We start from the raw sequence: 20,454 nt of genomic DNA, 5'->3' as shown, positions 1-20,454 counted from the left end.
AAATGTATAAACCCAAATGATGCATTTAAATAGCCTAAAATATTAGTTCTATTCTAGACCTAGTTCTGCCCCACGGTTTAATTCATGGGTCCATCCTATCGATCCATCCTTTCAATTTTTCTTACTACTTACGTTTACTCACATCCATTACATTTTTAAAAACCCTCTATAAAAATACAAGCTGATTTTCAAAAAAAAAAGTTTGATTCTGGTGTTTTAAACTATTGTTAAATAGATTATTTTGTTTAACGGTGTAATTGTTAAAAAAAACTTATTAACTAGGTTAGCTAATGAAAAAAAAAAGATAATTTGGCAGCACATACGAAAGACACAACATGTTACTATGTATTAAGTTATTTTAGTTTTAAACATATAGATTATAGGAAAACGTCAATAACTTTATAACGAACAACTCTTAATGTTATTAATGAGCAAATAGTTGCTAAAATACCACAGTATATATAGTACAGATAATTATATAACACTATAACAGTGCTATCTGTAACTCATAAAACAAATAACAATTAATGTCAAATAGATCAAAAAAAGTCTGTCCCTCATCATATCATCGCGTGACAGTTCAAAGATTTCGTTGCTACTTAATTGGCAATTTAACTTACATTGTGCGAGTAAATCATTTAAATGATATTCTTCATTATTTCAATGGGTGTTATACCACACAATGGCAGACTGAGGTAAGTCACGACTTAGTCCCGCGGGTGCCCACCTGTGCTCCCGAAATGAAAATTTAGTTATATTTTCTTAAATTTCAACTCATTATGGGTGCACGACGAGATCGTGCATGGAGCGGCGTCTTTGAACGTTTTTGGAATGCTGAGATTGCAGTATGGTTTTTGAATGGAGATTATTAATTTACGTTCACTGTTTCGCCCGATGTTACGTATGGTAATGGCATGTAATGAGGGTTGTTGTGCTGTAGGCGAAGTAAATTAAACATATTTAAATTATTTCATCACACTTATAATAAAGTGACAGAATCGGGTACATGCACAGCCTCTTGAGCGTTTTCGTGTTCATCTTCACCGCGCCGGTACAATTTTCTTTCTAATTTCACGACCTCGCTACGAACCAACATCATAACGTAGAATTGCATTCCTGAAATAATCAATTATTATCAATGTGATATATTATATTTCTAACTATGCACTATTATTTTTTTTAATGAGAGCTTTACAAATTAATACTTAGGAATTTTAAATGCTTTTTTTTCTTACCTACTGTATTTATTTATATTTTTAAACACGTCGCCCGTTAAATATTTTCACAAAGAAATACCCATAGATATAATAATTATTAACATTAAACACATTCAGGTTCAGCAAATTGTATATACTCTGTCAAGGATACATACCTATAGCGAAAAATGAAATAGCGGAGTCAATATAAACTCGACGAGATAGAAGAAAAAATGTGGGTACCAAAGCGGCCAGAGACGTCGTCACAGCGTAATAGTTGTACAGGCGTAACATTGAGATGTCCTTCTAAAATAAATGCAGTCTGTTGAATATATTATTGATATACGGAATAGGATACAAATTCTAATACATAGTGTTAACTATTAACCGGCGTTCCCAATAACGAAGATTCTAATTACAAAGGTATTATTTTTTGGTTCTTGGATTTGTTAATTGACCTATGTGTATGACTGGAAATTGTTGTCATTTTATCCCATTTTAGGAACGGGAGCAAAATTCCTCGCTTTTCTTGTAGAAAATCATTATATTAAATCAATGTCTATTAGTATGTTAACACATATAAGACAATGTATAATATTAGATTCTTAATAAGTTTATAAATTTCACATGTTGATGGAGCCAGAGGCTTGTTACCTTTTACTCACCCTTCCCAGTCTATTCTTTCTTAGCAGTCGTATACCCTTTTCTTATCCCTTACCCCTCAAAAGCGGGCAGAGCATTCGCAGAGCCACTATCTCAATAAACGCATATGGGCGGTGGTGATCGCCTACCGAAAGACCAGCTCAGCTGCCCTATGCATATAGTATCTCATAACTTCAAGTTGCATTGTATATTGTACAATAACTCTAATTTTCTACCTATTTTTTGTCTTACTTGTACATACCGCCCTTATGAGTATGATTTACTAATAGATATCGCATTTTTCATATCGGGGCGCTTGTAGGTAGAAGGTATAATAGTTATAGAATAACAAATGTATAAATAACAAACCTGATAAGCTGCCACTAAAAGTAGAAAGTTAAGAATGACTCCCATCCCGAGGATACTGAACAAGATTGTGGAGGTCAGAACCTCCACTGACGAATCGTTCGTTAATGTGTACTTCTGTATCTCTGTATTTATAACAAGTACTGCTACCGTTAAGACTAAGAAAATCTAAAACAAAATAAAAATGATATTTTTTCACATATATTTTATAGCCTACTTACAATTATGAAGTACTAGCTGCGCCCCGCGGTTTCACCCGCGTAAGTGCGTATCCCGTAGGAATATCGGGATAAAAAGATGCCTATATGTTATTCCAGTTGTCCAGTACGTACCAAATTTCATTGCAATCGGTTCAGTAGTTTTTGCGTGAAAGAGCTACAAACACACACACACATCCTTACAAACTTTCGCATTTATAATATTATATACTAGGATAGGATAGTAGGACTAGTAAAACTAGCAGGATTAGTAAGTAAGTTACAGTTGCGATTGAAATTTTATCTACCCATTGAATAAACTGTAATTGGACTAAAATTTAAAATGCTCCTTCATATGTCATTAATAAATTTAAAAAATAATAATAAATCATATATTAGTACACGTTTTAAGTAGCAAAAATACTTACTATATTTATGTATGCAAGGATTATAATCCCAGAACGTAATGGAATACAAAAGCAACATCTTTTGACATCTGGAACTTTCATTTTTAATTTAGTAATAATTTAATTAAAATCACTGAGTACGCGAACTAATAACAAGTTGAATTAAATGCGATTACGCAAATAGCGTAGTGTTTTGTTATTAAGACTGCGTGCTAAAATATGGTTAAAGTCGAGTGCATTCGAAAATCAATTTATTATATATTCAGATAAGAACTGTATTCCAAAATCCAAGCAAAGATGACATATATCATCATAAAATACATGAACCAACTTCAATAACCTTAAACAAAAATAATGTGATAAACGTGCATCAGTTCAATGACACATTAAAATGCAGCAATAAGATGCAGACGACACTTATCGCAGAACTTAATTCAATTATTTATGAGAACATTTTAATATTTTGGATTCCATGGATAACAGAAAGCTTTTTACACATATTTAAAAATATATATTTATTACACATACATAGATAAATTAGAGGGTCACTTCTCCGTCAGCCGTTGAAAGGTAAAGGGCCTTTCCTAGTGCTTTAATTAAAAAGTACAAATTCCATTCATCATTTTGTCAGTAATATTCCCAAATATATTATTTCCCTTGAACTAATAAATAAATAAAAACTTGTCTAGAACGATGTACAAGACATCAGATATAATAAGACAATCGCTCCTAATTCAATCGACCGCGGCCAGTGTCTTGACAAAGTTCATAATTCACTTATTAATGTTATTGCATAATTGAGCCACCCATGTCCGACCCTCAACAGACTTGCGCAGATTATCCCCTCATCGTTTGTTTATTTTTCGTTCAATTACCATCTGGTTACTGCTAACGCTAATTCGATTAACAATATGTTTGTGTTAAAAATTGTAATGAATTTAGCATAAGAATTTAATTATGAGGAATAATGTGATTTAGTTTGTTGTAGTAGAATTTCACTTTAACAATGCTGAAACAGACAAAAGCGAACATCTTAATTCTGGTATGGGTGCGTTGTACGTACCCATATACTACATAATCAATTGATGAACGGGGCGAGTTTCTTAACTTGTCTCATACCTACATAGTAACCATTTACTAAATAGTTACATTACAAAAAGTTTACCTATGAGCACAGATTAGCAATCTGTGTTCAAATGTTCACTTGAGAATCATACCAAGTTTTCGCCACTTAATGTATTTGTTGTATATAAAACAAATGTTAGAATAATATGGAAATTTTATTAACGTGAACAACTGCTACCGCACAGTATTGTTTTCATACCTTATCTCATCTCCACATTACCAACTCCTTCGTCCTGCGTTCTGACTGCATCCAACGTCGAACATCTCGAATCCAACCAATGACTAAAGATCGGTGGCTTTCCGATAGGCTGTTCATTATCTTTACGAATAGACGTTATGTCCTTTTGTATTTTGCACTAACTCGTATCCTCGACTTTGAACGTGTACAATCTGGAGGCTTACAATAAGATTAGGCTTAAGGTATGGATAAAATACTTGTCTTCCCGAATTTCCGCAAATATCTTTGGTTACAACATCAAATATTCCAGATCTGCATTATGATTAGTCGACACAAAATTCTCATCAGAGTGGAGGACTTCGAGTTCATCGTACATCGGGAAGTAAAAATATTCGATTTTTAGCTGAGCTAGAGGTAGCTCGAGTTGCATATCGGGTGTTCCAGATGTTCAAAGTAACAATCTCAGCAGAAATTGAAAAGAGTCCTGTTTCCTTTTTGCCCTTCCCAGTTCATTCCTAATCTTTCCAGTCGTCAATCCTTTCTTTATCCCTTATCCCTTTAAAGCGGCCAGTGCACTTCCAGAGACACTACCTTTGCGGATAGTGATGGGCGGTGGTGATCGCTTGCCATCAGGCGATCTTCCAGTTCAGTTGCCCGCTTATGGCATAAAAAAATGCTCATCATGTGTAACAATATTTGTTAAGGCACAATTTTTATATATCTTATTAGTTTAGGTGTTATTGAAGTTCTGCATCCTCCTTTGCTTCCTCTAGAATAAAAAAATAATCTCCACATTAAAAAATAAAGCATCTTTCCATGTAGATAGATAGATAAAACTAATTAAATACACAAAACTATGATAATAAATAATTAAAATCACATCCCGTGATATGCCCGTGAACTGAACATCAAACTGTTTTATTAAACCAATAATAATAGTATTCATATTTTCAATAATATAATATAATGAATTCGAATTAAAAATAATCATTCTAATGATCGAAACCTATTTAAACCAAGGAAATCATAATTTTAACCTACATAAGTATAATTTTGACAACTGGTATTAATTATCTGCACTGCGAGAGAAATTTTTTATATACTCTGTGCAAGTTCGGAGTTTCAGTTTCTCAATCTTATTAATTCTTACGTGATTCAGAATAGTGAACTTTTGATTAAATATAAGAGAATATTGATATAGTTTGCAATAACAAGCTTAAGATATAAATTACACATAGTACAGGTAATGTATTTTGGTGTTTTTTGATGGAAATTACATACAAACTTATCACTAATGCGGTTTTGAGGTTATGTTTAAAATATTTTATGAAAAAAATGCTACATACATCCAATACACCCCTAGAATTCCTCAATAAAGTCAAAAATTTTCAATATTCAATGTTTCTATTACTTTAAATTACTAATGGTTATTTCCACAATAACTATAGACGCTCTACAGCAACGCCGATAAACATTAATTGCCATAAACGCCTTATTTGCTTTATCAATAGTCAAATACATTTTCAGGATGGCTGCACAGCTTTTCAATCGTATTGGCCAACTTGGCTTAGGAGTCGCTCTGGTCGGAGGAGTCGTAAATTCAGCTTTATACAATGGTAACTATTTTATTCTATTAAAATACATGAAGAATAGTGAAGTTGTCTATTGTGAACAACTTTGTCATTGACTACATAGTAATAATGATGTTATTTTTAAAATATGCTTGCATCACCTAACAATTTCTAACAATTTTTTTATTCCTTTTATGCAATATTTGAATTATTCTTACAGTCGATGGTGGCCACAGAGCAGTTATTTTCGACAGGTTTGCTGGTGTCAAAAACTTGGTAGTTGGTGAAGGTACTCACTTCTTCATACCTTGGGTACAAAGACCAATTGTCTTCGACATAAGATCTAGACCTCGTAATGTTCCCACCGTTACAGGAAGCAAAGGTATGGTGAAGAAATTTTATCAGTTGAAATTATTGATTTAATAGCTACAAATCATGTAAAAATTGTACAACATTTTTTTGAGCAAACTTTATTCAATATTGAAATGCCTCTGTTACAAAACCATATTTCAGCAATGATGACATGTGAGAATTAACAAAGAATATTTTTATGTAATATATTACTTTGATTAAGTGTGCCTTTGTTTTAATGTATTTCTTTCAATCAATGTATTTTTTTTTTTAATACCATAACCGGGCAACTGAGCTGGTGGTTCGCCTGATGGTAAGTGATCACCACTGTCCATGAACATTGTGCTGCCCTCTTTTAAGGGGTAAAGGAAAAGGATTGACCATTGGAAAGATGAAAGGAGTGGGGATGGGTGAGGAAAAGGAAATGGGCCTTCAAATAGTTATGCTTTAGATAGTTAACAAGGTATTATATATAATAAGGTATAAATAAAAATTTTCAGATCTCCAAAATGTAAATATCACCTTGCGTATCCTGTTCAGACCAGTTCCTGACCAGCTACCAAAGATCTACACAATTCTTGGTATTGACTATGATGAGAGGGTACTTCCTTCCATTACAGCTGAAGTTCTGAAGGCAGTGGTGGCCCAGTTTGATGCTGGAGAATTGATTACACAGAGAGAGGTTGGCATTTTAACCACAATTTCCAATCAGAATTAAGATTCTCAATTATTATTTTTATTGCTGGTAGATTCAGATTCAGATTTCAAACATCTTTCAAACCTTAATTTACAAATGATAAATGATATATTGTGAAAAGTATCATGGGTAATTTGCATTTTATGTTTTTATAATATAACAGCAAATTTGGCTCATGCAAAAAATCCGTGAGTACTAATACATAACAAATATTTTATGGTTTGTGAGTTAATATCATAAGTTTTTGTGCTTATATTTCATAACACAATATGCAATTAACAAAAAAAACTTTATCAAATGAAACCAACATTTTGACATCACATTGTTTGCTTCCATAAAAACAAACAAGTTCATAGACATTAATGAGAAAATCTTTCATAAAGTATTTTGTATAAGAATTCCTATAAGTATTGTAAAGATAATATGAATTATTTTCCTGTCGATATGAATAAACTGAAGTGCACTCAAAATAATAATATTCACAGTTCCTGTTTTTCAATCTCAATGATATATTATGTAATAAATCATAAAAAAAATTATGTTAGACCAACTTCTTAACCTTATATTATTAATTCAATAGTAATAAAATAAAATGGTTATTGTAACTGCTACCCACTCATTTATATGAAGTCGGTGCCAACAAAACCAGTTAGGCAATAGATAGCAATGTGAGTTAGTTGATTTATCATTAATTTCTCTGAGTTTCCATCATCAGATCCTAACTTAATGATACTGGGACCACCTCCAGAGTATACTAGATTTATAAAAAATTCTGAAATTGGTTCAGCATTGCCAAAAATATGGTCTAACTATTAAATAAAAAATACATGCCGTTGAACATAGAACCTTTATAAATATGCTTCCTTTTCGTTTTTGGAAGGTGTTTAAAAATAAATGAGCTACTAAGCAGACTTTGTATGCAGCATATAAAAAAAAAATTGTTTTTATTTCAGATTGTTTCACAGAAAGTAAATGAAAGTTTAACAGAAAGAGCATCCCAGTTTGGTCTGATTTTGGATGACATTTCCATTACACATTTAACCTTTGGTAAGGAATTCACGCAGGCCGTTGAATTGAAGCAAGTAGCACAACAAGAGGCCGAGAAGGCTAGATTCCTTGTAGAGAAAGCCGAACAACAAAAGAAGGCAGCCATTATTTCCGCGGAGGGTGACGCCCAAGCCGCTGTGTTATTGGCGAAGTCTTTCGGCACTGCAGGTGAAGGTCTTGTAGAGCTTCGACGTATCGAAGCCGCTGAAGATATCGCCTACCAGTTATCCAAATCCCGTAATGTTACTTATTTACCTCAAGGCCAAAATGTCCTGCTAAACCTTCCAACACAGAACTAAATGTGTTCAGATCTTTAATTCATTACTGATGTACAATAAGATGTGATTGGTACTGTGCAATTGCATTTGTAATTACTTAAATGATAAGAAAACTGCATTTGGAGATGTTATGGTTACAACAATAGACTGTAGTATGTATTAGCTTTATAAAAATTATAATTATGCAATAAACTATTCTTTGTTGAGTTCTAGTTTTTTTGTTTGTTATCGCATCGATATATTATATGCAAACAATTTAAGGATTGCGTAAAAGCTAAAACGGTAACTTATTACTGCAACTACTACATGTTGATGAGATGTTGCACTTGACCGAGTATCTGTATTACAATATTTTTAAATCTATATACATATAAAAGCGAAAGGTCACTCACTCATCGCGACATCTCAAAAACGGTTGAACGTATAAAGGTGAAATTTGGTAGTTAGTTGACATCCCCTAAAAACGAATTTATACTACAATATTGAAATTTGGCAGAGAGGTCGTTAACAGTCAGTTGATGTCGAATTTACTGATAGGGCTGCATTAAACGCATCTAAGGTTGTCAAAAGTTTGTATATAATACCAACATAGTTTGCTATAAACTGAAAATGAAGAAAGTTGATAGTTATCAACGTCTGCATAAAACGCTGGCGCTGTCTGTCTGCCTGTCTGTCACTAAGTTGTATCTCAAAAATCGCGATAGTTGGGAGTTGAAAATTGACTACGCTGGCGAAGCTGCAGGCAACATCTATACTATATAATACTCTCAATAAAAACGTAGGCACAATTTATATGATAAAGACAAATTATAACGATAATTATTTTTATTTCAGAAAAGTAGTCCTATATATAATAGAATTGATATTATGAAGAAACAAAAAGCTCATTTCCTTTGATCTTAACTTTTCCTTAATATAATATCACAAAAATGCACTCCTTGCTCAAGAAACATTTAAGAATTCATTTAGATATAGCCATAAGTATCAAATTCTTTATTTTCTAATTCTATGGATTTCCCATCATCTTTATCTAATAAATAATCTGCTTGTATTTTATTAAAAAATACATTTTCTCGAACACATGCTTCTTTAATATATTCTATTTCGAAAGAATTCATTCCTGCAGGCAGGGTTAACTTGCACAAGTCCATATTTTCTTTGAAATTTTTAATTAAACTATCAACCTCCTTTTTAAAGTCCCTGTCCACAGTATCCTTATCAGCAGATCTATTTTCCAATGATTTCTTCAGATTATAGTCATTACTGGTTTTTTCTAACAAGTCAAATTCTACCTTTAGCTCATTATTATTGGGACAAAGGTTTATAGCCCGTCTAAGCTTTTTTTCAGCATCATTGAATTGTCCTATCATTCTCAAAGCTTTAGCATTCTGATAAAGCACTTTACCATTATTCCACAAACTTCCCAATCTATTTAGCTCATTGCATGCAATGCATGCTTTATATGGTTGCTTTGTAATATTATAACATATTGCCAGATTAGTGTATATTTTAATTAACAACTTCTTCTGAATTTCTTCTTCACTCTCATCTGCTAAACGGCAACGATGTAACATACTGACACCTTTCCTAAATAGTTGAATTGCAGATGTAAAGTTGTTTAATTTATGCCATTTTAAGCCTGATACATACAGCATTTTTACTTCCTCATGTACCCTAATAAAAGTGTTTGGCTCTGAAAGATTAAGTAGTCTGAAAAATGAAATATCAACTTCATAATTATGTTAACAGTTAATCAAAGCATTTCATATTATTTCAATAATATATACCCTTCCTTTGGTGTTAGTATACTCTTCATTAATTTTACATAGAAAACACATTTTGCCTTTGGTTTAATTCTTGGAGGTACACCCAGCTCACCATACATTAATTCATGTGACAAAAGGAATATTGATGTTTCGCCAACTAACATAGACTTCACTGCAAGTAAAAGCCCAGGCAACAAACCATTGTCTTTTAGATCTACCACCTATAATAACAAGTATAATGCTCATAGTATTTCAAATAAAAATTCAGGCAATTTATTGTTTCAAAGAAAAGGACATAGGAAGCAATCGCAAGTAAGCACTGATATGTTTCTTTTCTTATTTTTAACAGAAATTTAAATTATCAGCAATAACTTTAAAATATTTGTATGTTTACTTTAAAATATTTATTATGTAACAATAATACTAACCATAGGTTTACTGGGTTTCTGTATATCAAATGGGTCTGGTTCATTTTCCCAATAACCAGAAAATGCTATTGAAACTGTGCATCCTTCATGCAAAGGCATACCCCCACCTTCCTCCAATACCTTTTTCTTCACATAGCCCTGTACATCCACATTTGTTAAATGTTTTTCAATTGTACTAAATGATTTAACTGGTTCACCAATTATATCAATGTCTTTATTTTTTGCTTCATCAGTTACTGTTTTAGCATTATGGTCTAAGTCATCATAATCTTCGTTTATTTGTAGAACAGATCCTGATGTCAACAGTTGCCTAAAAGTACATTGGTTACTTTTAAAACATAAGTAAGTACTGAAATATTATAATAAATTTATCTAATAAGCACTCAGATATAAATAATACAACGAATATTTTGCGTTATATGTATTTACTTTATATCCAGTCCATTTTCTAAAGCTACAATAGGCGCCATTTCGTCCACATTCATCAAGTTTTATGGCGGGTATCATTAAGTGAACAAGTTTCGTTTTAGTTAAATGTAATCAAGCCTGTTTTAAATTACTGTTACTGATCCAGAGGTGGGTACTTTATCGAATGACGGAATCATGAATCAAAGCTCTGGGTTTTGACACAATTTAAATTTAAACCATTTTACATTAGGTAAATTTTATGTAAGGTAGGTACTAGCGATTCAAACATCATTGGGAAGTAGGTAATTTAATCGAAGTGGTCTTTATTGCAAAATTAATGTAAGTCGTAAGAACAAGTCAATTATTTGTATGCATTTTAATTATATTTTGTATTCACATTTTGACAAATGACAGTTGCAAATTGAAATTCGCAAAACGACAGAGTGCGTTAGTCGCCACCAGCCATATAATAAGAACTGCCAACGGCCACGCATAGATAATATTTGCCCCGAAAGAAGTCTCGTAATCGCGTCGCCAGGCCACAGTGGGCGTTTTCGGCCCAAAAAAAAAGAATAAATAAACACCTAAAACAACGTTCCTCAGAGATGGGGAAAATAAATCAGGGTGATTTCATCAATTATACACAATAAATATAGGGTTATAGAAAATACCATTCATTGTTAATGTAGCCTCTATGGATGTTTATTTATGTTATGGTATATTTTACGCAAGAGTATCGAGACAAAGAGAACAATTATAACAACTCTATTATATAGCTCTTTTATATTGTCATAGTCGATAAAGGGGCTGGTTGGTCGCCTATGGTAAGCGCTAATACCGCCCATGAACATTTGTTACAACATATAATTAAAATTTTAAAAAGTTCAAAAATCAAGGGGGGGCAAATTCAGTGAGTCCAGTTCTTACATAAATCTTGAACTGATGTATAATCTCGATCTGATGTTCAATAAAAAAAGAGGCAAAATATTTATCTCAATTTCAAAATATTGTATTGTATCTGTAAATCCGTCAATCAACAATAGTTACACAGAAAAGAGTAACACACAATGATTAAGCTTAATGATATTTTCTTTTCTTTATTCAGGAATATATATTTTAGTTTATTAATGGCAGACGCCATGCAGAGAGTCAAGGCAGAAAGACTTCTTTCAACTTCTGGAAGCGCCTCTAGACTAAAGGCCCGATTGGACCGACACTTCCGCCCCCAGTTGGCCCGCTTGATTTCTGTCCAATTAAAAAGAGTAATCTAGATGACAGGAAATAGAACTGTGTCTATATGCAGTAATTATAACACTCTAAAAATTTTGCATAGACATTTATTTGTTGTTGAAAAATATAGTTTGTACAAATTTGTAAATTAAAACATTTAAATAGCTTTAAAATATTAATATTGCTTGCGGGTCTTCTGGTTTAATGCTTGTCGTAAAACAGCTATGTATGAAGAAATAAGGTCATCCATTTTATATCCTAAAGACGTTTCGCATAATATTTTGGTACCTCTCATAAAACTTCCCATTGTCATATGAAAGAATGTATTACCTGATGACCAATTCGACAGTTGTGAAAATGGATATGTTACAAGTACATCCTGAAATTAAAACGCATTAATAAATAATGTTATACGAAATTGTCAATTAAAAATTTAAAAAAGTCAAACAAAATAACATTTGGATTAAATCTGGATATAACCAAGAACAAAAACTTAAAGAGAAGAAGATCAATAAGACTGACCCGGGTTTGTGGGTGAATCACACTAACGCCTTGCTTATTTATTCCAATAACAACCATTTCCGGGTACGAAGGATCCGACGTTTGTTTAACTTCAAAGAACGCTGTACCAAATGTAGGTAATTGATATATCTTTTTCAAAAATTGTTCTTTGGCCTCGTTCTCTGTCATTTTACCGTGCTTGAAATATGCTGCGCTTATCGATGATTTCCACTGCGAATTCGACATTATTTTTAACATATCTGCGGGTACAAATTCTTCGAGCATATGGGTGATTTGCGGTAGTAGAGACTGATCATCTCCAAATCTAGATCTATAAATGAGAGCAGCTAATTCGATTAAATCTTGCTTCGTTGTCTTATGATAACCTCGCAAGTATTTCGGAAGTTCTTGGGGGAAATAAAAAATTTCATCTGCGTTCTTGTCTTTACCAGGAACCGTGTTTATCCACAATTTTTTCATGAAGAATATTTGGTAATTCATTTGTAATTGGCCACCTAAAAATGAATATTGATTATAAATACATACAAACAAGAACTAGTTCATTACTCATCTATTAACATAACGCATTACCTCCACGAACTGGGCGTGTCTGTTTCATCCATTCCACAAGTTCATGTATGAAATCAAAGAAATAATAATTTTCTGGAACTGAAAACACCTTATCCGCAATTTTAACAAATAAACTAAATCCATCACTATTTCTTAGATTAAGGCGACCAGTTATTTGTTCACATAAATCCCTCGCTTTTGTCGAAGAGTCAACTTCGAAAGCCTCATCTGTATCATCAGGGAAATACACCTTATGATAAATTTGCATACTTCTGTGCTGTATGGCTTCTACCTCAACAACATATGGGGCATAGAATCTTGGTCCACCTCTTTGAATTTTAAAAACTCGTTTTAAACAATCTTTTGCTATGGGATGTGGTCTTGTTTTTAGAAATTCAACTAATTCTTTTATAAGGGTTTGACCACAAGCAAATATACCAGTAGCCAGCCACATTAATTCCCATCCTCTTTCTTCACTTAACTGTATTTTATTATTTGTTAATTGTTTCATTATTTGGCAGTAAATTTCGTCACGTAATGAAAGATCTTTCAATCCTGGGTTAAATATTTCATCAGTGTATTCTGTGGTTGACCTAGCTTTCGGAGAAGGCATATCACCCATATATTTTAATATAGCATAGAATGCTGAAACTGCAGCTTTACATGATTTTTCGTTATCCATCAGCTTTTTCAATAAAGGTAGCCTAATTGGTTCACGTGTGTGAGCCCATAAGTCACCCAATACTGATTTCTTAGCCATGGTAAGCGTTGATTGTTTGGATACTGTAGTTTGTATGTCATAATTTTCCCTAAAGTATTCCTTTGCATATTTTTCAAGTGTATGCATTCGTCTTCGTTGCAGCGTGTTATATTGAGATGTAACCTTCTTATCATTATTTATATTACCTTTCTTGAAAACTTCTAATATAGAGTTGGATGGCAGTGAAAGTGTGGGCAATATATAAACCTGTTCTGTTGGGAATAAGCCCTCTTTCCCATTACATAGTCCATGTCCCCATGTAGCATTCATAAGTGTTTCACCATTAAATTCTTGTAAAAGCGTAATTAGATCACCTTTTTTGTATTGCAAAAATGAAGCCGCATCACTATAACCCTGTGAATCACTTTGTGCAATGACATATATTGAACGCCTTTTAAGGCCATCAATAAGATATATTATAAGTGAGCTCATTTCACTTGCTTCAACACTTTGGAATACAAATTCTTCCTGTTCTATAGTTTTAATCGTAACTCTTCCAATATTTTCATAATCTTTATCATCACTATACGCTACATACGTAACCTCCGCATACGATATTTCTAATAGAATATGCTCTGATTGATCCACAATATATATTCCAGTCCAATTGATTGCAACTATAACAATGTCTTTATTTATTGAATCGCCCTTTAATTTAATCGCTTCAAAGAATCTAGAAAATAGCATAGGCCATTTTATTTTTGCAAATATTACAATGTCTTCTTTACATCGTAAAGGATTTACTTTAGATCGTATGCTTTCGTTAGTTTCAAATGCTTTCGTAACAAGATGCTCCCACTTTGTTAACGCTGCATCATTACTTTGAATGAATTGGTTAGGTATATAATTGACAATAACTTTTCTCAGAACATTTGGTTCAATATGTGGTCCATATTCAATATAATGCTGTTGTGCGGCAATCATAGCTAAGTCTCCTTCAGTGTTGCAGCGGTATTCACCGAATTTTACCCCTTTAACAACTTGGTGATATATCAAAGTTGTCGCAACAGGGTCATCTACAGGATTATGCCAAGGAGTGAACACTTCCTTGCGATAGAACAATCGCCATGGTGCATTCTTTTCTGGTGTGCCTTGCTCTTTGGCATATTGCTCGCACTGAGAAATTGCATCCATAATATGTTCTCCTTCACTGCCTAATGACAACACTTTATCATAAAGTGTTATATAAAGCGAAAATCCAAAAGCATCAGTTAAACCAATATTATCGGCAATTTGTAAGCAAACTTCTTCAGAAGTTGTCGCTGAATCCGATTCAATAGTTTTTATTGATTCATCCATCAGTGTGACAGTTAAAAGTATTGGTTTTTTCGATTTTGTAGCTTGTAATTCGAGACAGCTGGGCGGTTGTGTCCTGGCACCATTTTTGAAAGTTCTCATTAAACGTCCTTCACAGTATGGAGCGTATCCAGGAGGACCATCCCTGATAAATGACCTTAAATATTTTACAAATCTTTCTGAAGGTGGGAAACAGCCAACACACAATGACAATAATATCCAACCACGGGCATAAGACGCCTTTGACGGGTTATTTGTAAGCTGCTTACAAAGCTGACAAAATATTTCATCCCTGAAACATGTATATTATTGTAAATGCATAAAAAAATAAGTTTAAAATAATATTGTATTTACATAGTTCATAATTATTGTGCTGCAGCTGTAGCAGCTTAAATTTTACCTTAATTCTTTTCTTATTATTCCGTGACCTATAATGAAATGTAACTTTTCCAGGTTAGAACTACGACGGGAATATAACCAATTGTTGTACATTTCTGTAGTTTGTTCATCATTATATAATGACTTCATGAATTCTTCATCTAATTTTGACTTATTTTTCAGGGTTCTTTGAACCAATTTACTTTTAGTTTCACTGTTATCTCTTATATATTCCTGAAATATTTCATAAATATCAGTTAAAGTAATATATGTATTGTTTTACTTATGTATATAATTGGTTGTTACTATGTATCTATTTAAATGGCTATGATTTTAACAAATAAGTTATGATGAATGTTAAGCCACTATAGATAGTAGAAATATAATAAAACCTATGACAAATCCTGTACAATAAATCTACACTAATACTATACAGATAAACTTTTGTATTTTTATATGTGTGTAATGTTCTCATTTACTTACAAATAACGATAACTTGTTAAAAAAAAAAACAAGAAACAATTACATTATTCATTATCTGTTACTACACCTGAAACAATTTTAATTAAACTACAAATATTAGATAATACGAAACTTACCTCAAATTCTCTGCTTTTTTGGAAAGCGCGACCAACCGTGTCATTCAATTTTGTCATGATAGGAACATTATCTTTCTTGTCATCAATATATTTCGGTTCAGCAATATCACCCATGAATCTTAAGATTGTAATCCAAAGCGCGTGCGATGCTGCTTTATCAACTGGCGACGGTAAATCAAGTAATGAATGTTTTAGAGGCTTACGAGAATATTGGTGGCTCATATTTCCTAAGAAATAGGTAGCAGCAAACTTCTTAAAGTTAAACTCGTCAAATGGTTCTTCTTCAAACTCTTTTTGTAAGGGAATATTAATGACGTCCACGATTGAAGGTTTCTCGGTTGATTCCTGAAATCGATGTAAAATTAAATGTTTTAGAATTATATATTTTAAGCGGAGTCAAATAAACTTTACACATATTACAAAATGCATATTACTTCAACGTATGTTAGTTAAGTACATGATGATATTATTACCAGGTACTGATATTAATTTAATAAAAGGAACTTACTACGCCAAATCCTGTCCCTCTAATCGTCCCAGCTGGAGTCGCAGTATCCTTTAAAAAACCAAACACATCATCAACATATCTATCATCAATTATTGTCGTATTTTGCCCATTTCCATCGACGCCTAAATCTTTTCCTACCCATACAGCTCTCATAAGGTCAGAATACTTTTTCTCGTATTCATCCTCTCCCCTGCTAATGTTATGATTATTTTGTTTTTCATTTTTGAATTCCGCCAATTTCATTTTAATAATATTCCTCTTTTCATTAATCATTTTTCGTATGAGATAGCCTTTACATTGAGCTTGGAATTTTGTGAAGAAAACTCTCAAATTTAAGAATGTTTTTCTAAGTTCTCTAGACTTCAATGTAGCTTGTAATCGCAAATAACCGCGGCGCATAGCCAAATATTTACTTCGGTATCCGCGCGCTCGGAAATGTTTTTGTATTGTAATCGCTGCCGCACGTAATCGTAAATATCTTCGTCTATAGATAAATCTCCTTCCATTCGTTTGAACCCTTAGTACTGCTGCTATGAGTATTTTATGTCTTAATTCTTCTAACATACCATCATGGTGATCTTTGAGAAACACTTTCGTGTGCCCAAGTCTGAACTCTTGATCTTTAAGTACTCCTTCGCAAATCTTTTTAGCAGCCTGTTTACAATCAGCTTTCTCTACTGGTGGTATTTCTGGAACTACAAGCCGGTAGCGATGCACAAATTCAGCATACGAGTATCTAATAGGATATCCAGCTTGTCTTATTTTTGCAGTTTCCATTAACCCGGCATACCTTAACTGACGAACGCAAAGAGGTCGATCAAAGATCTGAAAATAGTTAAGGAAAAAAATAATCGGCAATTCAACTATAAATAAATGTATAAACTAAATAAACTATAAAAATACGTTACTCTTGGCTTTTTCAATTCATTTGGCTTGATACAACGAACGAAAAAGGGGTGACACGCGTACAAGGTTTTCATAAGCGATTCGAGTGACGCCTTAAATTGGTGACTCAGTGATAATGTTTTACGACTTCCACTATGTCCAGTCACTGAATCCAAATCAAATATTTTCTTCAAGAATGTATTTTTTGAATCCATTATCAGTTCCCTTAAGTCGGTTGTTAACATGTCTCTATTCTTGTCTAGAAAACCTAAAAAAATGGAAAATAAATATTAGGATCTATTTTTTGTATACGAAATTTCATTTCTTAATTTTATGTGTGAAATATTAACCTTTTACGTTATAATAAACGTCGCCAGCAAAATGTTTTACACCAAACCTATGGTCACGTGTTGATTTAGGAGACATATAACATTTTTTACTGCTATGATTACTATTTAATTTGTCGAGCAAAGTTATATCTGTCCCTTTAGGGAATCTAGACTCTTCATCAATCAAAGATAACAAATTCATAGGTTTTATACCAATAACATCAAGGTTTTCTTGATTATCCACATAGTTAATGTTTGTCCATGTAATACCTTCTTTTTTATACTGTTCTTGTTCAAGCTTAAATATATGCCTAACAAAGAATTGTTGAAGATTTTCATTTGCATAATTAATACAAAGTTGTTCAAAGCTATTGCTGTCGAAATTTTCAAAGCCGAAAATATCTAATATACCGATTGAGTTACTAGAGAGCCTTTCGTCTTTGTGTAATGTTTTATTTATATTTTCAACGATATAAACGAAAATGTGTCCATAAATTGCTTTAACTAATGCGTCTCGTCCCTCTATTGCTGAGGATACAGATATTGTGGAAACAATTTTTTCTCCGTGAGCAATTAATGTTTTTCTTGTTAAGGCCTCACATAATTGTGCTTTATTTACCCCAAGCAGGTTAGCAATTCTGTTAGCATTAACAGCGTCCGCAACTTCTGATGATTCTATATTATTGGTGCTATATGATTTAAATTTCAAATTTCCCATGTGGAGGATACCTGCCAATAAACCGAATACTCCCCAAACTTCCTCATCTGAAAAGTTCAACACTTTAAATGCTGATCTTATGTCTGAAAACTCTAAAGCATCATTTCGACCGTCGCATGTTAACATATTTCCCGTATTGAGATATTCGTAGTCTTGGGGTCTACTCAGCTCCAGTTTCTTTTTTTCATCAGCCGATAAGCCCGTCACAAGTGAATAGAATATGTGGTAATTCCTCTCCCCCTTGTTTTGTCGGACGATACGAGATTTTTCCAGCAAGTATTGATCTATATTTCCTCCTTCAATCACGCCATCTTTAGTAAAATAAATATTTATATATTTTCCAAATCTGGAAGAATTATCGTTCTTTACCGTCTTTGCATTTCCAAAAGCTTCTAAAATTGGATTAGTCTCCTGAATTTGCTGTTCTATCCATGAATGCTTTCCACTTGCTGCTGCCAGATATTGCAGCAACAATTTTGTACTTTCGGTTTTTCCCGCTCCACTCTCTCCACTAAAAAGAGTAACTATTAATAAAACTTTTAATAGCAAGAAGTTATATTAAAAAATAATTAATATGTTATTACTTATCGAAAAGAATGTTGTTCGTAGCAATAACAAGAAGATAATTGGTTAGGCTGCACCGTGATTTGATTAATTATTTTCATATTACCTGATAACAACACATTGATTTGAGCCAGATTCCACCAATTCTCTATAAGAATCACTCCCAATTGCAAATATATGTGGTGGCATGTCACCAATATTTCTTTCTTGATAAAAATGTATTTGATCCATTGTGTATATAGGCAATATTTCGTAGGGATTGATCGCAATTAACATGGATCCCGTATATGTCTAAAAAAATTGAGACAAAACTTTTTAAAGACAGTTAAAAATACCCAGCGAATAGCGAACCACATCGTTTTTTTTAAGGTCGGTTAAAAATGTGAATATGTAACAATCTAAGTCAAGTGGCACTTATATTACGTGTCATAGTCCTAGATATATATAGTCGCATATAATCCATGTGATAAAAATATATATTACACAATGCATTAGAAATAAGAAGTCAAAATAGTATACTATCGATATAAAAATCTACCTTTCGTTTCTACAAATAAAGTTTTGTGATTTTGCGTAGATTTTAGTTTTATAAATACTTTAAATAAGAATTGAGAGTTAATGCACATACATGTTTGGGGAAAATTACAAATAGGAAGGTACAATATTAAAAAAACGTTGACCAAAGAATTCCCGAGACCATCTCTCTTTTTTGGATGTGCAATCAATCTCTCCACTGAAGCTTAAAAGTTGAAAAAATGAAATGTTACTTCACATTATTTAAACTACACGTCACAAATCTCTGGTTGTGTCGGGTGCCACCATACGCTTTCTTTATGAATCATGTAAGAAATCCAGATAGGTGATACAAACAATCAGCTTTCATTGGCGATACAAATAAGAATTTTTAAATGTAAAATGTTGGTCATTTAAATAAACAGAACAAATTTAGATAGAATGTAGGTCCTGTTAAGGAATAAATGTTTGATACTCACATAAATTAACTGTTCATTATATCGTATATGCAGATTACGTAAAATTGTATACTCTTGGAGTTCCCCGAGTGTGATCATATCTTCGACGCTTGTAATAGATGTGGCATGTAGGGGTTTGAGAACATTCGATATTTCCGTAACAAATTTGCGTCCATCGTCATCCCTTACTTCAAGTTTTCCTCCAGAACTGTTTAATACCTTCACTGCGAGGGGTATGTCAAATTCGGACTTCCCCTCTGGTTTCAACCAGACCAAATCCTACAAACATTATATGAAATTTACACAAAGCATCAAATGAGAAAATTAATGTTTAACTATATATTTACCGATAACTGTATGTGTCCTGCCATTTTGAGCTTTTAAAATTGTCTTTTTATGTTAAATTTCATAGTCACCCCAACGCACAACCACCTAACCACATGATGTCATTACAAAAACTGACGTTATCATCAATGTTCTAGATTACT

General features: G+C 32.8%; 4 protein-coding genes across 5 annotated transcripts; 1 reads left to right on the top strand and 3 right to left on the bottom strand.

The window, feature by feature from the left end:
• Positions 1 to 979: 979 nt before the first annotated feature.
• On the bottom strand, positions 980 to 2,916 carry LOC119836049 (the record flags this gene model as incomplete). Its single annotated transcript, XM_038361298.1, has 4 exons — positions 980 to 1,116; positions 1,373 to 1,502; positions 2,208 to 2,372; positions 2,830 to 2,916. Coding segments are annotated over 4 exons (519 nt in total), but the record flags the coding sequence as incomplete, so codon positions are not given.
• A 2,288-nt stretch (positions 2,917 to 5,204) lies between these two features.
• LOC119830130 (protein l(2)37Cc) lies at positions 5,205 to 8,261 on the top strand. The gene is made up of 5 exons (XM_038353005.1): positions 5,205 to 5,354; positions 5,639 to 5,727; positions 5,903 to 6,064; positions 6,534 to 6,715; positions 7,684 to 8,261. The coding sequence occupies exons 2-5, from the start codon at positions 5,640 to 5,642 to the stop codon at positions 8,074 to 8,076; spliced, it is 825 nt and encodes a 274-aa protein (XP_038208933.1). The 5' UTR covers positions 5,205 to 5,354; position 5,639; the 3' UTR covers positions 8,077 to 8,261.
• Positions 8,262 to 8,872: 611 nt separating this feature from the next.
• LOC119830543 (inactive peptidyl-prolyl cis-trans isomerase shutdown-like) lies at positions 8,873 to 11,129 on the bottom strand. Of its 2 annotated transcripts, none has more exons than XM_038353605.1 (4): positions 10,679 to 11,129; positions 10,250 to 10,559; positions 9,843 to 10,042; positions 8,873 to 9,765 (listed from the first exon to the last, which is right to left on the bottom strand). In XM_038353605.1, the coding sequence occupies exons 1-4, from the start codon at positions 10,732 to 10,734 to the stop codon at positions 9,021 to 9,023; spliced, it is 1,311 nt and encodes a 436-aa protein (XP_038209533.1). In that variant the 5' UTR covers positions 10,735 to 11,129; the 3' UTR covers positions 8,873 to 9,020. The 2 variants fall into 2 exon arrangements, with proteins under 2 accessions (XP_038209533.1, XP_038209542.1); XM_038353614.1 differs by having other exon boundaries at positions 11,055 to 11,129.
• Positions 11,130 to 12,012: 883 nt separating this feature from the next.
• Positions 12,013 to 20,337, bottom strand: LOC119831743 (myosin-VIIa-like). Its single transcript, XM_038355230.1, has 11 exons — positions 20,314 to 20,337; positions 19,988 to 20,245; positions 19,102 to 19,286; positions 17,735 to 18,942; positions 17,408 to 17,652; positions 16,500 to 17,324; positions 15,992 to 16,336; positions 15,415 to 15,626; positions 12,980 to 15,306; positions 12,410 to 12,903; positions 12,013 to 12,266 (listed from the first exon to the last, which is right to left on the bottom strand). Exons 1-11 carry the CDS (start codon positions 20,335 to 20,337, stop codon positions 12,063 to 12,065), a joined length of 6,327 nt encoding a protein of 2,108 aa, XP_038211158.1. The 3' UTR covers positions 12,013 to 12,062.
• Positions 20,338 to 20,454: the final 117 nt, after the last annotated feature.

The sequence above is a fragment of the Zerene cesonia genome, chromosome 1 (assembly GCF_012273895.1).
Source record: "Zerene cesonia ecotype Mississippi chromosome 1, Zerene_cesonia_1.1, whole genome shotgun sequence".
NCBI lineage: Eukaryota > Metazoa > Arthropoda > Insecta > Lepidoptera > Pieridae > Zerene > Zerene cesonia.
This window is presented reverse-complemented; position numbering and strand designations above follow the sequence as displayed.

What these genes read in the sequence shown, in the direction of transcription:
- LOC119830130 (XM_038353005.1), top strand. Translation starts at nt 5,640, where the DNA reads ATGGCTGCACAGCTTTTCAATCGTATTGGCCAACTTGGCTTAGGAGTC. An exon ending in AAATTCAGCTTTATACAATG is followed by an intron (nt 5,728 to 5,902) that starts GTAACTATTTTA and finishes TTATTCTTACAG; the next exon opens with TCGATGGTGGCCACAGAGCA. An exon ending in CACCGTTACAGGAAGCAAAG is followed by an intron (nt 6,065 to 6,533) that starts GTATGGTGAAGA and finishes AAAAATTTTCAG; the next exon opens with ATCTCCAAAATGTAAATATC.
- LOC119830543 (XM_038353605.1), bottom strand. Translation starts at nt 10,734, where the DNA reads ATGAATGTGGACGAAATGGCGCCTATTGTAGCTTTAGAAAATGGACTG. An exon ending in GAAAATGGACTGGATATAAA is followed by an intron (nt 10,560 to 10,678) that starts GTAAATACATAT and finishes ATGTACTTTTAG; the next exon opens with GCAACTGTTGACATCAGGAT. An exon ending in ATACTAACACCAAAGGAAGG is followed by an intron (nt 9,766 to 9,842) that starts GTATATATTATT and finishes TTCATTTTTCAG; the next exon opens with ACTACTTAATCTTTCAGAGC.
- LOC119831743 (XM_038355230.1), bottom strand. Translation starts at nt 20,337, where the DNA reads ATGGCAGGACACATACAGTTATCG. An exon ending in AATCAATGTGTTGTTATCAG is followed by an intron (nt 18,943 to 19,101) that starts GTAATATGAAAA and finishes TACTCTTTTTAG; the next exon opens with TGGAGAGAGTGGAGCGGGAA. An exon ending in GAGGGACAGGATTTGGCGTA is followed by an intron (nt 16,337 to 16,499) that starts GTAAGTTCCTTT and finishes CATCGATTTCAG; the next exon opens with GAATCAACCGAGAAACCTTC.